Genomic DNA, 18494 nt, shown 5'->3' with positions numbered 1-18494 from the left:
CTTGGTCCATTCCAACATTAAGATTCTGGGATTCTATTTTATATAATTTTCATTTTGGATATCTTTCTTTCTTTCTTTCTTTTTCTTTTAATTTGGAGTTTTGTTATATACTCCTGGACTAAAGCGATCCTCTTGTCTTAGCCTCCCTGAATAGCTGGGACAGGTGTCTGCCTCCATACTTGGCCTGTGATCTTATATTGTATTAATTGAGCAAATTACCACAGAGCCTGAAATCTAGAATGTAGGTAGCTTCTACTTCCTAACACTTTGAATTGATTTGAAAGGAAGACTGCTTTCAGAAACGGCACTTTAGTGTGGTTCTCCAGCACCTTAAGAATCTCACTGTCATTTAAGACTAGCAAATGTATTTTTAAAACCAAAACTTCAGGGCTGAGGATGTGGCTCAAGCGGTAGTGCGCTCGCCTGGCATGTGCAGGGCATTGGGTTTGATCCTCAGCACCACATAAAAATTAAAAAAATAATAAAATAAAGATGTTGTGTCCACCGGAAACTAAAAAAATAAATATTAAAAAAATTTTTTCTCTCTCTTAAAAAAAAAAAAAAAAAACCAAAACTTCAGATGCTAACAGCTTCCATCTTTTTGTAGAGGAAAAGAAAAACATGTGTAACATCCACTCTATAGTGAATATATGTAAAACTAGAACTTTTCTCTTCCTTTTATTTAACTAATTATAAAAATAGACTAGGAGATGGTTGGTTGGTGAATCTGGTTTTAGGGAATGAATTTGACTAATGCTCTTTCAGTAGGGTAGAAATTTATATCTCTGTTGTTTAAATTTAGAATAATATATCAGAGTGATTGTCATAAAAATATCTGGAATGCTGGTAATACTGAAACTTACCATTCCAGTATGATAAACTAAAACACAGGTAGTTTTTGAAAAAGTATATGTAAGATCTTTACCAAATATTATTAAAATGGTAAGTATTTCAGGTACAAATTCAGGACCTGATTCAAATGTGGACAAGCATCCCAAGCCAGACTGTTTGATGGAAAGACAGGTTTTTGTACCATCTGCAGGAGCACCTTTCAGGCCCTTCTGTGTGTCTTTTCTTCAGTTTACCTAATGGAGCTACTAAAATCCTCCTCTCTAAGATTTTAGACTCCCCAACTTCAAGAGAATTATTTCAAGCTCAGAGGAGGTATCTGCAGAAATCCCAGAAATTCCAGTCTCTCTGAAAGTACTGTTAGAAAGTCTTGGTGGTAAAAGTTCTGCCAGGGATCTCCCACCCACATTCCACTCACTGGAGCTTCACCCTTGCCTTCTCAGCGTGTCACAACCAGTGTTTAGGAATTAGGCTGTGTCATAAGGGTGGCTCTGAGGATGTGTGCAACATGTGTAATGGACAAGGATTTAGTTGTGGTCCTTCCTACCTCTGTAAGCGTAGTTGCTTCCAAGGCAAATGTTCTGTGTGGAAGCAGTTTCTGCCTCAGTGTAACCCAGCTCCACTCATAATTAAGAATAGTTAAGAATAGGGAGGACCTCAATTGAGTCCCAGCTCTGCCATTTACTACTTGTGAGATCCTGGGCTTATATCTCTAAGCTTCAGTTTCTTCTGTTAGAAGAAAACAATAGAAATACTTGCTTTTTAATTGTAGCAGGAAGGTTGAATAAGATAATGTGTTAAAAAGCTTTTATCACAGTGTGTGGCATAGAGTAAGTGCTTAATAAATAATAGCTGTTATTATAGTTATGGGTATATGAGAAGTTCTTTATTTCCACTGAATTCTTAAGAAGAAGAAAGGAGTTAAAATTGCAACTCTGTGAATTATGTTCAACATAGGAAATTTTTTTGACAATGAATATTATTGAATGTCAAAAGAATCCTGATAAACTGTGAAATTTCTTTTCCAAAGATTTCTTAAAAATAAAATTGATATTAAGTATTATAAGTGCAATATGCTACTAAAGTCTGTTGGAGTCATGATACTTGAAAGATGTAGGGAATAACTGGGAATGAGACACTTTATGAAGAAGGGTCATTTTTAATATGAAAAATAGCTTCTTGAATATTAGTTGAATAATTAAAAAGGATTGGTTTAATTAATGCTTGAACATTAATTGAATAATTAAAAATAACACTGTAGTAAAATAAAAATTTCTAAATCATTCCATCCAAATTGTATGAAATAACTTTATTCTCTAATTAGAATATCATATTCCTAATTCATATTGTTTGGGAATAACCTAGTGTCTGATTCCCTGAAGAAGGTCAGGGACACAGGAATACACCTTTGTTGCCACTGGAGGGCTTAAATAATTCTGAAAGTATTCTTTCTGTGACTTCATATGGCATTTATTCAGAGGTGTATGTGTGTGTGTCCAGCTATAATCCATAGCAAAACCATCCCTAAATAAGATAAATAAGAGGGGATTGTGAGGAATACAGTATAAATATTTCACCTAAAAAATATACATTTGAACTTTAAAAAACTTCACTTCCTTTTAAACAAAATTAATAGGTTGACTATTTGATTTCTTTATGATAGCAAGTACTCATAACAACAGAGTTCCTTTTTCTTAGGCCTTTTATTGTCCCTGCAGATAAATCAGAGGGTGGCAGATGTGGTCAGACTGCCTTCTGTCATGGTTGGGCCACTGAGTTCCTTTGCAAATAAGTCCATATATGCAGTCTTGTGCCCTGACCTGACAAATGATTGATCCAAGACCTCATTCTCCCATAACTCCGGAGACCCACAGGCTGTCTTTGCATGGCCTGTATCTTCTATGTTGCCCTACCCTTTGGCTTTTACTTCATTAGATTAACCACCCTACTATTCTAATTCCTGGTTTTTATGCATGCTTTGCAGCTCCTTGACAGACCTACACTGTGGATTCTGTTTGTCTTGAAATCTGCTAGCTAAAGCCTAATTTGCTGTCACTTATTTACCCTCATTTTCCTTCTCTCCAGAATGACCCTACACACCTGCACCTGACCCTCCAGACCCCATGCTTGCTGCTCCTGCAAGTCTCCTTTGTCCTCATCTTCTCAACATTCTGATCTTATCTGTACTTGAAAACTTACTTCTTCTGGGACCCCCTTTTTGGCTATTCTAGCTCACACTGAGATTTCTTTGATCTGAACTCTTACTTTATTTAGAGTTGGTTCCCTGTATTTTGTTGGTTTTCTGGTTTCTCAGAGTTCATCAAATATAAAATGTTGCTAGTTTTAGTCTGTAAAACTACTATAAGCTCTTAGTAAAGACAAGGCCATAAACTTTTGTATCTTTCTGAGACACTTTCAGTGGCTTATTTTGAAACTATGACACAAAATAGTTACCAAGAAATACTTGGTGGTAATTGCAGTTTTCTTCCAACCTTCTTCTTTTTTTGGAAACTGCCTGATGCCACCACCTTTCCATTTTAATAGCATTTAAAAGAATGTTTTGCTTTGTTCACCAGATTCACTAAGAGTTAGCATTAGGGTTAGGGTTTTGCATGTGTGCTTCCATTTGTTCCAGCATCATTTCTTTAAAAATCTACTCTTTCTCCATTTAATGCTCCTAGCCTCCTGTTAAAAAGCAATTGACCATAGATATATAGCTTTGTTTCTGTACTCTCAGCTCTGTTCCATTGATCTATACGTCTACTCTTATGCCATTGTCTTTTTTCCTATTGTTTTATAGTAAAATTTGAAATTGGAAATTGTGAGAGCTTCACTCTTCTTTTCAAACCCATTTTAGCTATTCTGGGTCCATTGAGCTCTCACATGAATTTTAGAATCAGCTTGTCGCTTTCTATAGAAAAGCTATCAAGGATTCTGACAGAAACAACAATGAAGTGCTAGACCAACTTGGAGTAAATTACCATCTTAACAATATGAAGTTTTCTGATCCCTGAACATGGGATCAGAAAACCCATCTTTCTGGGTTTAAAGACATTTTAAAATTTCATTCAACAATGTCTTGTAGTTTTCAGAATATCAGTTTTACTGTTCTTTTGTTTAGTTTTAAGTATTTTATTCTTTTGGATGCAAATATAAATGGAATTTTCCTAATTTCTTTTTCTGATTATTTATTATCATAAGTATGTAGAAATGCAACTAATTTTTATATATTGGTCTTGTGTCTTACAATGTTGCTGTACTTGTCCATTCATATGAACTGCTTTTTAGTCTTCTTCATTTTATTATTGTTTTAATCAGCTATTTTTTTTTTTTTGGCTGTTGTTACTAAAAGACTCAACAAGAAAATGTAGAGGAGAAAAAGTGTATTTGGCATCTCACAGTTTTAGGAGGCTCAGTTCAAAGACAGTATGATCCATTCCTCAGGTCTTGAGGTGAGACAGGACATCATGGTGAAAGAGTATGGTGGAGGGAAGCAGCTCATATGATGATTAGAGGCAAAGAGAGAGAGAGTTCCTTTTGCCAGATACAAATTATACCCCACAGTCATACCCCCAATGCCCTACCATCTTCAGCCACACCCCTCCTGCTTTTAGTTACCACTTAATCCCATCCAGCGATTAATTCACTAATTGGGTTAAGGCTCTCATAACCCAGTTATTTCTCCTCTAAACCTTCTTTCATTGTCTCATACATGAACTTTTGGGGGATGCCTTACACCCAAATCATAACATTTCACTCTTGGCCCCCAAAAGTTCATGACCATCTCACAAATCTAAATACATTTAGTCCAACTCCAAGAGTCCCCAGAGTCTAAACAATTCAAGGATTGCTCAAAAGTTCAAGTTCAAAATCTCCTCTGAGACTCAGGGCAAACTTGCATCATGAGTTCCTGTAAAAATCAACAGTGATTTACAAGTTTCCAATATATAAAGTTACAGAATAAACATTTCCATTTACAAGAATAGGGGCATAGAAAGATGAGATAGGACCAATGCAAGATTGAAATCTAGCTGGACAAAACCAAACAAGTCCCATAGCTCCATGTCCAGCATCTGGGGGCACTTGGCAATGTGATATTCTGTCTAAAGGGCTTGTGTAGATCCACCCCTGTGGCCTTGTTGGTTGCAGCCCAAGTGGCCTTTCTCTTGGCTTGTCTCTGCTCAATTCCTGAGCTTTTCTAGGACAATGTCCCATGTAACTGACATTTCTTAATCTTGGGTATCTGCACTGCAGCTTCGGCTTCTTCCTCAAATCTCTACACAATCACTGTCTCAGGGGGTGTCTGAAGAGACTCTGACCCTGCTGCACTTTGACTGGCCCCACACCTTCCTTTGAAATTCTGGTGGAAGCCTCCATGATTCCCCATCTCCAGCATCATTTAGTCTTGTAGAACTAGCAGCTCATGGTTGATGCCAAGGTCTGCTGCCGTCTAGAGCCCTAACCAAGCCTCCAGGGTCCCTAGGTGCAGAAGCCTCTGAGTTCCTGAGTAGCTGAGCATGTTTAAAAAACTTCCTAGGCCCCCTTGTGCAAGAAGGTTGACCCATTGGTCTCTTCTTAAGAGAAGTTTTACTTTTATTTCCTTGAGTCTGAGATGGACAGGATATTGCCAATTCCTGAGATACTCTCAAGCCATCTTTCTTATTGTCTCTGGGCAAGGCTTTTAGCATTTCTTTAGTGGCAATAATGTTTTTAACAACTTCATTAGTCCCAGTTTTACTCTCACCCTTCAAGTTCAAGTTTTTCAAATTGTTCTGTTCTGCTTTCTGCTTCTGATTATCACAGTAACTCAGCTAAAAGCCACCAGCAATATCTGCCACTGCTTGAATGCTATGCTATCTAGACATTTCTTCCATCAGATGAAGAAGGACATCTCTTTTAAAATCAGTCTCAAAGTCATAGGACATGGACAAAGTACAGACAATTTCTCAGCTAAAAAATACCCCAAATGGCTTCTCCTCCAAATTCCAATAGTATCCTGCTTTACTCATGAGACCTGTCTTCACTGTCCATAGTCCTATTGGCTTTGTGATCTTCTGATCTCCCTACAGAATTGGCCATTAAACTTTGCTTACAACAATCTAAAGCCCTTCTATCTTGCACTGCTAAGCATCTCAGAATTCCACTCACAAATTCCAAAAAGCTCCAAAAGCTTCTGAACTACATGGTCAGGTTAGTAACAGCCAAAACCCTAATCCTGGTACTAACTTCTGTTTTAGTCACTTTTGCCACTATGACCCAACCAGAACAATTATAGAGGAGGAAATCTTTATTTGGGGGATCATGGTTTTATGTGAGGCAGGTTATATCATGGTGGAAGAGTGTGGTGGAGGGAAACAGCTAACATGATGATCAGAAAGCAGAGGGTGGGGGGTACTTCACTGGCCAAATACAAATATATACCCTAAAGCCATACTCCCAATGCCCCACCTCCTCTGGCCACACTTCACCTGCCTTCAGTTACCACTCAGTTAATCCTATCCAATGATTAATTCACTGATTGGGTTAAGGCTCTCATAACTCAAACATTTCTCCTCCAAACCTTCTTGTATTGTCTCACACATGAGCACACCTGACATCCAAACCATTACAATAATGTTAGCAAATATAAATAAAAATGTCTTAATCTGAACCCCATGAAGCATGTGATAGTCTTTGCTTCTAAGGATCTCTGAATACAAAGAGCTTCTTTGGAAATACAGTGGCCATTTACCGCAGCTATGAAAAACCCCAAGTAAATCAAAAGAGGCTGATCCTCCTGTGTTGACCTGAGGCCATACTATGCCTGTCAAATCAAATAGCACAGTCAATCTTTTACATATTTTGAAGGCTCAGAAACCCAGAAATTGTTTGGAACCTCTTTCTTACTAACTAAAATTCACTGCTCTGTTAATGGGAAACAATGGGATCAGACATCCTGAAAACCATAAAAGCATGTCTATATTTTAGTGGGATCTTCTTGTGTCTTCAAAATGATATGCATGAGATCTTATGTAATAATACATTTGGAAATATTCAGGTTTGCTTTCAAATTACTGTAATATGTTTTAGAGAATATTAACTATCATGGTAGACTAATGATAATATTCTAATTATTAACTAGAAGTTTAAAATGTCAAAACCAAATTCTATGATTTTAAACCACACTACACGTTTTACTTTAGCCAAAGAAAAGTAAGAAATTGGGAAGCTTCTAGACTCTTTATTCTCAAATTAGAAACATTGTGAGTCTTAAGCTAACTCTAGGTTGTAAAATGGAGTGAATTTATTTTAGCAGCCCCAGTATTTTCTTGTCACTGTTAAAAGAAGGTTGTATTTGTGCAGGATGTAAGACTAAATTTTAGGGAGAATTGCCACACTTTTGAATGATCTACAAATACTGGTTCTTTAAAGATTATTTATCAGTATATGTTAGTTGTTAACCAGACATGTACAGCTGATGGATTTTGTGATTCAGAAGATAATACGTATTAGTCCATTAGTCCTTTCTGCTAAGATCTTCTATATATAGATGTTGGTAGAGAGCAAGGGCGGGCAGAGGGAGGGCAATTGAGTGAGCAAGTGGGTGCCTTTCTTTTAACAAAGTAAAAGTCAACACTTCAAGTTCAATGATGTTGAATTGTTATCACTATGACATTGGTATATTTGATATAAATGGTTTTATTATATGGGTATTTAGATGCTCATTGAATGTGATTTCTTCCAGCTCACTTATCATATCTGTAAATAAATGCATACTTTTTATTTTTACTTACATACCATTTGACTCAAATTTCGAGGAAATGTAAAACTATTCCTACCTCCTAAACTTTCATAATGAAAAAAAAAAAAAGCCCAGGGCAAAGGGCATCATAATCAGTTTATAGAAATTGATGTTCACATCAAATAGTTCAGTATAGTCCAATTATAAACACAAATGAACAGAAGAAACTTGAACTTTTATGACACTACTTGGGAAATACATTCATCTAGAAAATTGTGGAACTCTCTCAGGGTTGACTACCACATGAGCAGCCCATTATCTGCAGCCTACGACAGAATTGCATAATTATCTGTGATCAATTTCCCTTTGGTGATTGCACACAATTGTCAGTGGGAGAGAAAGATTGTATCCCAGTTTTCCTCTAGTCTTGGACTCCCTAATAATTTTGCTGAGTGACTCCTGAGTTTATATACTTGAGTTTTCCAACATTTTGGATTATTATTACTGTTTTGGTTTGTTTTCATCATTGTTTGCCATTTCAAAGTGTCAATTTTAGTCACCCAAGAAGCTGCTTTTCCACATAATGATCAAAAGTGTGGAAGAAGAACAGGAATGGTCCACTTTCCAGGGAGTCTTTTATGACTAATAGTCACATTAATTTTCCTTTAATATTTCTACTGGCATTAATTCCCATGATTAAGAAGAATTAAATTTAGGAATGTTATCACTATTAAAATCTCAACCAACAATGTGTTCTAGTTTTTTTGTAGATCATCCCTGGAAAATTGATGTAACAATTAATTCAAAGCTAGATACATTTAAGTTGAAATTTTGGAAAAAAAATATGACTTAACATACTGCCAATATGTTTTATCTATGAATATGCAAATTCTTCTCTATGTGAAATCCTCTGTTCTGCATTATGTACATACAAATATGAATATATACATATAAACCTCAGCAAATTCTTATAAGTTGACATTTTATCTAAACTAATGTGTTACATTGTGTACATAAAAGAAATTTTGTATATTTACTCATTTTTTTTGCTCTCTAATTAGAGAAAATGAAAATGCTCTCATGGGTAAATTACCATGTTCCAAATCTATACTTTAGATATAAATTAGATTAAGTATCTTATCCATGCAGCTGTTTTGATGAGGCTACTTCTGCAACTTAATAGTAATTGAATTTTTGTCAGACTTTACAAAAGTCATTTGTTTTCTAAGAGGAAAAATATCAGATATCTGAAATTACATTAAACTGTTTGGTGCAAGTGTCCAGAACTGAGATAGAACACAACCTCATCCTATGCTAATTAAATAGCATTTTCTCTCAGAAGACTGCATCCCCCACCTAGCTCTAATGTGGTTCTGAGATAAAAGGTTGGAAGGAATTTTCATTATTCACATCAGAGGCAAAAAGTTGCCTGTAAGGTAGCCTCAGGGTGGGAGCTTATGCAGCTGGGCCAATTAGGTCATGTTGAGAGAGCACAACTAAGCAAATGTCCCCAGTTGCTTTGCTTGACTTCTCATGTTTGCTGTGATCAATGGCTTTCTCTTTTGTCTCTGGTTCCTGACTTGGCTTTGCCTCTAGACTTCAGATTTCATCTTTTGACACATCCTCATATGATTGTTCCTTTCTGAAACCATGCCTGGATTTACTTTATTGTCATTAATTCAGACTTAATTTCTGTCCAGTTTCATTCCATTGTGCTGTGAGAATATCTATTTGATTTTTACATAATTCTGAACTATGCATTGAAAAATTGAAAGTAGATCAATAAAAACTTTAAGAATGTTAACAACTTGACTGCTCTTTCCAGTGTAACAGTATTCAATTATTTTCTGTGATATATTATTGAGGAGAAATCTGCTGCTTTTATTGTTGGTACCTTGGCTTACCTTTTGCAAAATGAGATTCTTTTTAAGACACAAGTCCTTTGTATTTGGCTTAAATTGCTGTTTTAGACTCTTGCTCAGGGTTTTCGGCTCTGCCCTATTTCTTTCTTTGCTTACTTGTTGTCTTTGACACAATCTTGGGAGGCAAGTGACTTCATGTACATTTGGCTTTGTTCTCTCCTGCTCTGATTTTGTTACCTGGTCTGTTCACTCTGCTTCTGTCTGAAGATTTACACAGAGGCTTCCAGAAACTTAATACTGAGTCATGTCTGTTGTAAATCAATTCAGAATCCTCTTGATTGTTACACAAGAGCAGTGTCTTAGAGCAAAGTTCTTCAAACTATTCAATGAAACAGATCCATGTATAGATGTCCTGGGGGTGATGTTTGGAGGTTGATACACAGAGAGGACAGAAGTTTGGACATACAACTTATCACATTCTGTATGAATTCAGGATTAACCAGTAAGAAATTAAAGACATGGAGAGAGTTCTATAGTGTAAAGACTTCACCTTATCATTACGTTTTTTAGGTGAGCAAGTTAATGTTCATGCTAAACAATAGGATTTCGAAAGTTTAGGTAGTTAATTTTGGAACAGGGTTAAAGTAAATGTTTTTATTTTTTTCTTATTCTGAAACAAAATGACAGTTATGCCCTGTATGATGGCTGATCTCTCATTACCTTTGTAGATGAATTTTCTCATTCCTTACCTGAAAGTAAACTCAACTGATCCAATTAAATCATCCTTTTTCCATCTGAGTTACATGAAACCTAATGGTGATGTCTCTTCCAGTATATATATATATATATATATATATATATATATTAGTTGTCAATGGACCTTTATTTTATTTATTTATATGTGGTTTTGAGAATCGAATCCAGTACCTCACACATGCTAGTCAAGCTCTTTATCACTGAGTCACAACCCTAGCCCCTCTAGTACATTTTTCAAAAATTTTTATTTGCAATGTTTGAAAAATTCCTACATATAAATGAAAAGGAAAGCAAGTACTCTGATGATAACAAAATTTGATCAAAATAATAAAATCATTCTATAGGTATCAGAGAGATAAATGGAAATTGTATCCTCTAAATAAATGATTAAATTAATTAAAATTTTGCTATAAAGTCAGATTCAATAGGAATTTCTACATGAGAAGTTCCATAAGTCCCTGTATTGATTTAATAGTAAGGGAATCCTTTTTAACCAGGCTATTTCTTTCCTTCAATATCCCAAACATGTTTGCTGCTTAAAAATGGGAGTCTAATTATCATTCTGTCATTTCTCCTCATTAGCCCTTTGGTCTGGGCTTATTTGGAGAAGTTGAGGTCCCCTCACAGTGCTATTTGAAGAGTGGAGTTTTACTCAGTTAATGACATTTCTTTTCCCTGCTGATCACTCTTGTTACTTAGAATCAACAGTGGTTTTGCTTTAAAGTGCAAATGACATGAAACTAAGGCAACAATGCTGATATTTCCCTATAATAGCAAGGCCAAGTGTTCTATGTTTGGGGCAAAAGTGTTGGCATTCTGTTCTCCTGAACACTTGCATCCCTTTCAGGCCCAATATAAGTGTGACACTGAGATGAATGAACTGCTCTGGGTGATCTTGCTTCTACCTCTGCCATTTTCCATGTTTGAGCCAGGTCCGTCCATAGGAGATGGATTACCTGTACCAGGAAGAAGCCATCCAAAGCATTGCACTAGAGTTAATATTACTTAGTGTACTATTTGGGTAGAATTGAAAAAAGAGACCTTATTTCTTAACAAGAATTTGAAATGCCATTCATTTAACAAATATTATTGAGTACGTACTCTGTGACTGGTTGTGGCTTTTATGCTTTTTAACGTTTAATAGGGAGGGATATATTGTGGGAGTAGGGAAGGGGAACTTCTTGTGGATTTTTGGATTTGAGATTATTGTTCTTTGCTGAAGTAGATAGTTAAATATAAAAACTTATTTTTAAATCTACCACTTCTTTCAGACAGGTAAAAGAAATTTTTCTCTCTCTTCTTCCAATTACTCTTATTAGGATTTGGCCTGTTTTTCTCAGTAGCAATTTTAAATTTAGAGAAAAACTGATGTGTGTGCTTTGGCTGTTTTCCCCTTTTTTTCATAAAGTTATCACACACTCAGAGTAATGGGCCTATTCAGTTTAAACAGTTGCTTGTTATTTCTGGCTTAAGTCCAGTAAAGATTCAAATTATGAGCGCTCTTCATATCCTTGTTGTATAATATATCACAGAATCAGAGATCAACCACAATGAGATAGAAATGGGACCTACAGCTGCTACCATAATGAACTATCGATATTTCAAATTCCTCTCTCATTTTTTTTATTCCTCTTTGTGTCTGCTATATTTGCTTAGGTGTTCTCTAATCCTACCTCTGTCTTTTGGCTACTTGTGCTCATATGCGAAAAGCATCATTTAATTTGAGTGGAATTTTTCTTGGCAAATTGTTAGACAAGTTACCCAAATAAAATTCCAACTTAACAAACTGTAAATTTTCCAGCATACTTTATTGCAACATGTTGACTGTTACTGAATAAGCCCTCTGCTAAATAATCTGATGATAAACAAAACAAATGTCCAGGCTTTCCCTGTTATTCAATTAGCAAACATAAATGTCTCTTGAATCTAGTTAGAGCCCCTGCTGGTACTTATTGGTGCTTTTGTAAAAATTAGAAAAAAGTGCCCCTTCTGGGTAGACAGATTCTAAAAAGTATCCTGTCTGGGCAGAGCAAGTAGAAAAATAGTGTTCCTCCAAAGGGGCTTGGATCCTTTTGGCTGGCTGGGTGCTAGCTGATGTCAACACCCATACACTCTTGGCCTATGCTGCTTTCTGGGCCACAGCCTGCAAAACCAACATGGAGCTTGGAACAGGAAGCGGGAAATAGTGTCCCATTGCTTCAGTCCTTTTCTGTCTTCAAACATCTGGAAGTTTTCTTATTTGGGGTTTAATGGGAGTTAACCTATTCTGATGGTAGTGGCATGTGGGAAGTGGGGTCATAGAATTACTACTTGATTTTGGTATAAACAAAGTGAAATCTCCATGTGTAGATCAATACAGCTTCCTCCTTCCAGCATCAATTGTTACAAGTACATCACAGGCTCTTTCATTGAAAAGAAAACCCATTCCCTGGTACCCAATGAACCGCTTGGAAAGATTTGTTCATTTTAAGGAATTATCAAATGACTGCTTCTATGGCCTATGGGAATACACACACACACACACACACACACATACACAAACACAAACTCAGAGTCATGCACATAGAACAAAACTTTTCTGATGTGTTGTTTTTATTATATATTACTAATAATTATATCAAAATATCCCTTATATTTTCTGATTTACAGTTTCAGAAGCTGCTACCTTGCTATGAAAAGTGTCACTCCCCCCTTGTCTGTGCTTATCAAAATAGGAAAGAAATGAATAGAAAACCTAAGGATTTCCCCCCCTTCTTCTTATTCCAGGTGATGTGTTCCACATCACTGCTCCCAATAAATTCACCTTTGAGGAGGCTGAAGAAGAGTGTGAAAACCAGGACGCCAGGCTGGCGACAGTGGGGGAACTCCAGGCGGCATGGAGGAACGGCTTTGACCAGTGTGATTATGGGTGGCTGTCGGATGCCAGCGTACGCCACCCTGTGACTGTGGCCAGGGCGCAGTGTGGAGGTGGTCTACTTGGGGTGAGAACCCTGTATCGTTTTGAGAACCAGACAGGCTTCCCTCCCCCTGATAGCAGATTTGATGCCTACTGCTTTAAACGTAAGTGTTTAATATCTTTTTAAAAATTTCAGATTTAAAAAAAATACTTCAAAGGCATGCACAGACATTCAACTAGCCATTGGAATGGATTCCATATCTTGCAGTATGTGCACAGAATGGAAACAGTTCAGGGGCCTTCAGAAGCAAGCACATTGAACAGCAACAAGATGGTTAAAACAAGAGGAAGGCTGACAAATGGATTTTTAGAGGGGATGGGGAAATATTTGGTTAAGGTCTTAACTTTATATGTTATACCCAGAATCATAGAACATATTTCTGAATAATTGTTTTATATTAATTTAAGTCCTCAAATACAATTTTTTTTTGTTGATGCTATAATGTTGAGACCAACTATTACTGGGTAAATCCTTGAATTCTGTTTGTCTTATTTGATATCACTTTCTTTGAAATGGCAGAGAATTTAGATTTCAGTAATTGCAGGTGAGTAATTAGAGCTGACATGGATCATTATAATGTTCAACTCCCACTTAAAAATGAACCATACTGTCAATAAAAATATCCATGTATCTCATCTTATTTCAAGTAATGGATATGTGCCTTTTAATGATTAATTCTATACTGAATTAATTGAAGTATAGTATATCCCCTTTGTAACAAGTAAAACAAACAGGCTATCTTCGATTAGATTTACTACTTAAAATTAGTTTTATGTAATATTTTTCAACATTCATGATATAATTACGTCAAATTTTCAGACACCCTTACGTTATTTTGGCAACAATAATCACATGACATAGTATCATGATTGTAGAATGCTTTAAACAAGAAAGTAACTATAAGCTTATTGTAATATTTACTGGAGGGTCTATATTGTGCTAGCTAATCAATGAATGCCTAGAGTTTTGGGGGACCTTGTGGATGTCCAACTAAGTCATATTATATTGAAATATCATAGGTTTTTTTTTTTTTTTTTTTTTTTTTTTTTTACTAAATTGCCAATGTATCTTGTTATTGCAGTATTCAACATCAATGAGTAGAAAAAAACAGTAGGGTAATTATGTAATTGGTTTCTAAACTAAATATGCAGCTGTATTCGTCAGTGCAAAGGACAGAGCTGTAATATCAAGTAGTCAACAGAATAGGTGTTAGTTCAATGGAAAGGTTTCATTCCACATACTTCTTTCTGTCTCCCGGCAAGATGCCTCTGCTTGCACTTCTTCCCCCGGACTCAACTTTCTGAGTGTTAAAGCCATGTGTTGTGTATTAGCTTGATACAAGCTGGCTAGTTCACAAAAGGCCATTGAAAATACGAGCTTTTGTATTCAGACCCTGAAACAACAGAAAAGGTCTTTCCTAATCATTTTCAGAAAAACAACAACAATTAACAAAAACCTTATTATAAAAGTAGGTATATATACATTTCTTGAAGTTGTAGTCGTACTACACTGATTTCCAGATAACTTAGGCTCTAATATCAGCTTTGTATGAAGTAACTGATGTGATGAAGGAAAAAGGTCAGATTATGTGTAGGAGGGAAGGGAAAGGCTAACATAAGGGAGGAGCAGATCATCCAGACGGCCTTATCCAGTTGACATTTTCTGTGCTTTATAAAACTGGCACTAGAAAACTTTTATTTTTTTTAATTTTTTATTGTTGGTTGTTCAAAACATTACATATTTCTTGATATATCATATTTCACACTTTGATTCAAGTGGGTTATGAACTCCCATTTTTACCCCATATACAGATTGCAGAATCACATCAGTTACATATCCATTGATTTACATATTGCCATACTAGTGTCTGTTGTGTTCTGCTGCCTTTCCTATCCTCTACTATCCCCCCTCCCCTCCCCTCCCCTCCCCTCTTCTAGAAAACTTTTAAATAACATGTTTTCTTCCCCAGGGTAAAACTAAAATCAAAATCTGTCTGTCACCACAAACACTAGCAAGGAATTCATCCTCCTGAGTTTTAAATTATTTATCTAAATGAAAAATTCACATGAGTGTATAAAATAAATAATGAGATACTTAGATTTAAATAGATTAATCACCTACCAAAAATCTACATACAATAGGAAATATGTTTGAAGGTTTAGTTCTATGATTTTCTAATTCATTTAAATGTATATAACTTATAAATAGAATGGGTTCATAACTGGGTTCTTTTCTCCCTAGACTGGAGTCCAGATCCTTGTTTATTTCCTCCTTGCCCAAGACCTAAGCACATTCAGAATTCATTCAGCATGTAAGAGGTTAAGAAAGTTCAGTTATAACAGAAAAGCCTTCCTTAAGCTACACACAGTATCCATAGCTTCTTCAAACTTCTAACACATTATTTAAGGATATTATATATTTTTAAAGACTTTGAGAAACATTCTCAAGTTGATCAATGTCCCTTTTTCCCACATAGTCCAGTAGTGACTAAATTATGTAGGGGAACATTTGCAGGAGTCATGGACTAGCTATAGTCCAAATAATGATTTCCAGTGATGTACGGCTGGCTGGTTAAGTAGTAGAATTTTCTATATGCCCATAGTTTTCTCATTTGCTTTTATCAAACATGGAAATTGTTTTTTTAAACCATGTGAGTAAACATCCTTAATATTATTTTACTGTAATTCTCTTTTTCCTTATAAGTCAGAATAGTACCCTTACAATAACTGATAATAAATACAGTTAGAATCTATTCTGGTCAAATAAATTTGAACAACAGGTGAATGAATGTCTTGGTGAAGTAAAGTTTTCCTAGTTCCCCTTCATAATTAAACTAGACTGTGAACTTTTTAATTTTTCTTTGATCTCAGAATTAAACATGTTCTGTGAAATTCAGAAAGTAATACAAAGGGCTTTGAGAGTTCACTCCATATATCCCCAAATTTGAATGAATCAAAACCATTTAAAACTAATGAAAATCTACATTGCATATTATTAAGATCTCCAAGAGAGGGAGAAGGGTGTGATTCCTAGAAAAGCTGTTCTAAGATTCAATGACCATTACCCTCAGATAGTTTTTATAATTATCTAAGAGTTTGAACATTATTTCTAATTATCTAAGAGTTTGAATCCATATTTCCCTTTTAAGTTGGAGACCAGTATCTAAATAACAGTCATTTCTATTGAACACAATTGTTTAATTGTCCCTCAGCATCTTCTCTAATTGTAATAATTTCCCTGTTTCAAAATCTAAATTTCTAAACCCCTAATCATCATATAATTTTGTTTTGATCCTTCATTGCTTTTCACATCCCTCTGTTTGGTTAAGTTTGGAATTAGAAATAGTGGTCTAGAGCAGACTAAATTAGTTCCTGCCACTTTATATACTAGTCTATATATGTTTACATTTAAAATTGACTTGCCCTTCCAACCTGTGGTCACATCACTATTTTTTTTTTTGTGACCTAAACTAAATCATAATTGGCCCTATGGTGCTAATGGTAATCCTTCTCTAATTTGTATTTCAAAAATGATTCCTGTCTATTAGATTTGAATCAGGATTCAATCACTCATGAAACTTTTAACAGATATTTCAAACTCTAATTTCATTGTTTTGACTTTACGACTTTCCTCAACTGTGAACCCAGGGTCAACCTATTGAATATCCCCTCCATCTGTGACCTCTTCCCATGTTTATATATATTATATGTATCAAATTTAATAGAAGAACCAATTTAAAATTTCTCCATAATGTAGATAGTGTGGGGTATGAGTTAAATCAACTATCATGCTGCTAATAGGGGTTTTATATTTTATTAGGAAAATCTGCCTCATGTCTTGCAACAGAAGCACAGAGAAGATAGTCCATAGGACATAAAATACCATAAGTACTGTGATGTAAAACATCTGTGGGGCAGACAGCTGCAAAGGTTGGAAGGGAACTTTTGTGGGAACAGAAATATGCTGGTTTTTGTTGGCTTCCTCAATAATGAAGTTGACGGAACACTGGTAGTTTTCCAAGACCAAAATGTCTCCATGTGAATGTACCTTCTGGGAGGGGGGGACACTTTTAGAGTACTCTAGAGTTGTGTTTTCATCTTCATAAGTCATCAGCAACACAGTGATATTTTTTCTTAAGACATCTCTTTGTAGGTATTTGTATACTCAGAAAATTATTTCCTTTTTTGGAATGGCCGCAACAAATGGCACAGATGACCAGATACACTGAGCTATGATGGAAGTCAGCTGTTAAGTTGACGAAAAAGCCACCCAACCCCAAAAGGAAGTCTGAGGTTTTTCATTCTGGGTTATATAATTAATTAACGTAATTGTAAGCAGACTTTCTTAAATGGGGTTCTAAAATTGTCAAAATCCTTTTTTTTTTTTTTCTAAAAACAAAATCACCTAAATCCTGGCTTTGTAAGGCAGAGATGTATTGCTAACACTTTGCTATATGACAAGGCTAAAAGACAGCAATAGCAAGCTGTAACGTAATAATTAACAATGATATATGTTTATTTAGTTTTTAAAACTGAGTCCATTTAAAAAATACTATGAAAATATTTTCACAGCATTATAGAGAGTTGCTAGCAGAGAGCGTGGGTTGGAATGTAGGAAGACCCAATTCACAAGGCTTTTCTTTGGCCCCAAAGCAATATCACCTTCTTTTAAGTTAATTTCATCAGCCATGGAAATACTCAGAGGGAAAAGGTAAAATTAGCTTTTTTGTTGTTATTAATAATAATATGATTAGATTTTCTCTAATATGTAGTTTTGTAAAAGGTTATATTATGTTTCCATGGGAACTTTCTCTGTACATATTTTTTACTATTTCCCCAAAGAATGCTATTATAAGACAAACATGATATTTGGCAGTAAATGAGGTAACGGTTATGAAATTTCAGAGGATAGAGAATTGAATTAAAAGAAAAATAGCCAACCACATTTTGGGTCTTTAAGTTGTTCTTGTCAATCAAAGTAGACCAATACTTTTTTTCAGGAAATGAAGGCAGAAAGAGTTTTTCCTAAAAAACGGGGAGAAAAAAAGATTATTTAACTTTTTTTTTTAAAAAGACTTCAGTTCTTTTTTGTTTTGTTTTGTTTAATTTTGTTTTAATAAAAGAGGATAAATAGTGACAGGATTTAAAGAACATTTACATGCACAACAATGTAAATGGTCACCAAGTTTTCCTTATAAAATTGATTATTCTGGGCTCTAAAATGGTTTAAGACATGATGATAGCTAGTAACAGCATGTGCCAGACAAAAAGTAAGGAACCTATTACTGCGCTATTCTGATTACTATAAAATCACATCATTTTATCATTAAGTTTTGACAGAGAAGATGGA

The 18494-nt window shown here is 35.3% G+C and overlaps 1 protein-coding gene across 2 annotated transcripts in view; it reads left to right on the top strand.

Annotated features, from left to right (window-relative positions):
* The window catches only part of Vcan (versican), a 103987-nt gene that overhangs the window by 25192 nt on the left and 60301 nt on the right, over positions 1–18494 (top strand). For both annotated transcript variants that reach the window (XM_071612440.1, XM_027927644.3), the window contains exon 6: positions 12955–13248. In XM_071612440.1, the coding sequence (XP_071468541.1) occupies positions 12955–13248 (294 nt within the window). The remainder of the gene's footprint in view (positions 1–12954; positions 13249–18494) is intronic.

Source organism: Marmota flaviventris, chromosome 5, assembly GCF_047511675.1.
Source record: "Marmota flaviventris isolate mMarFla1 chromosome 5, mMarFla1.hap1, whole genome shotgun sequence".
In the NCBI taxonomy this organism is placed as follows: Eukaryota; Metazoa; Chordata; class Mammalia; order Rodentia; family Sciuridae; genus Marmota; species Marmota flaviventris.
Note: the sequence above shows the minus strand (reverse complement) of the source record. Positions and strands in the feature narration are given on the sequence as shown.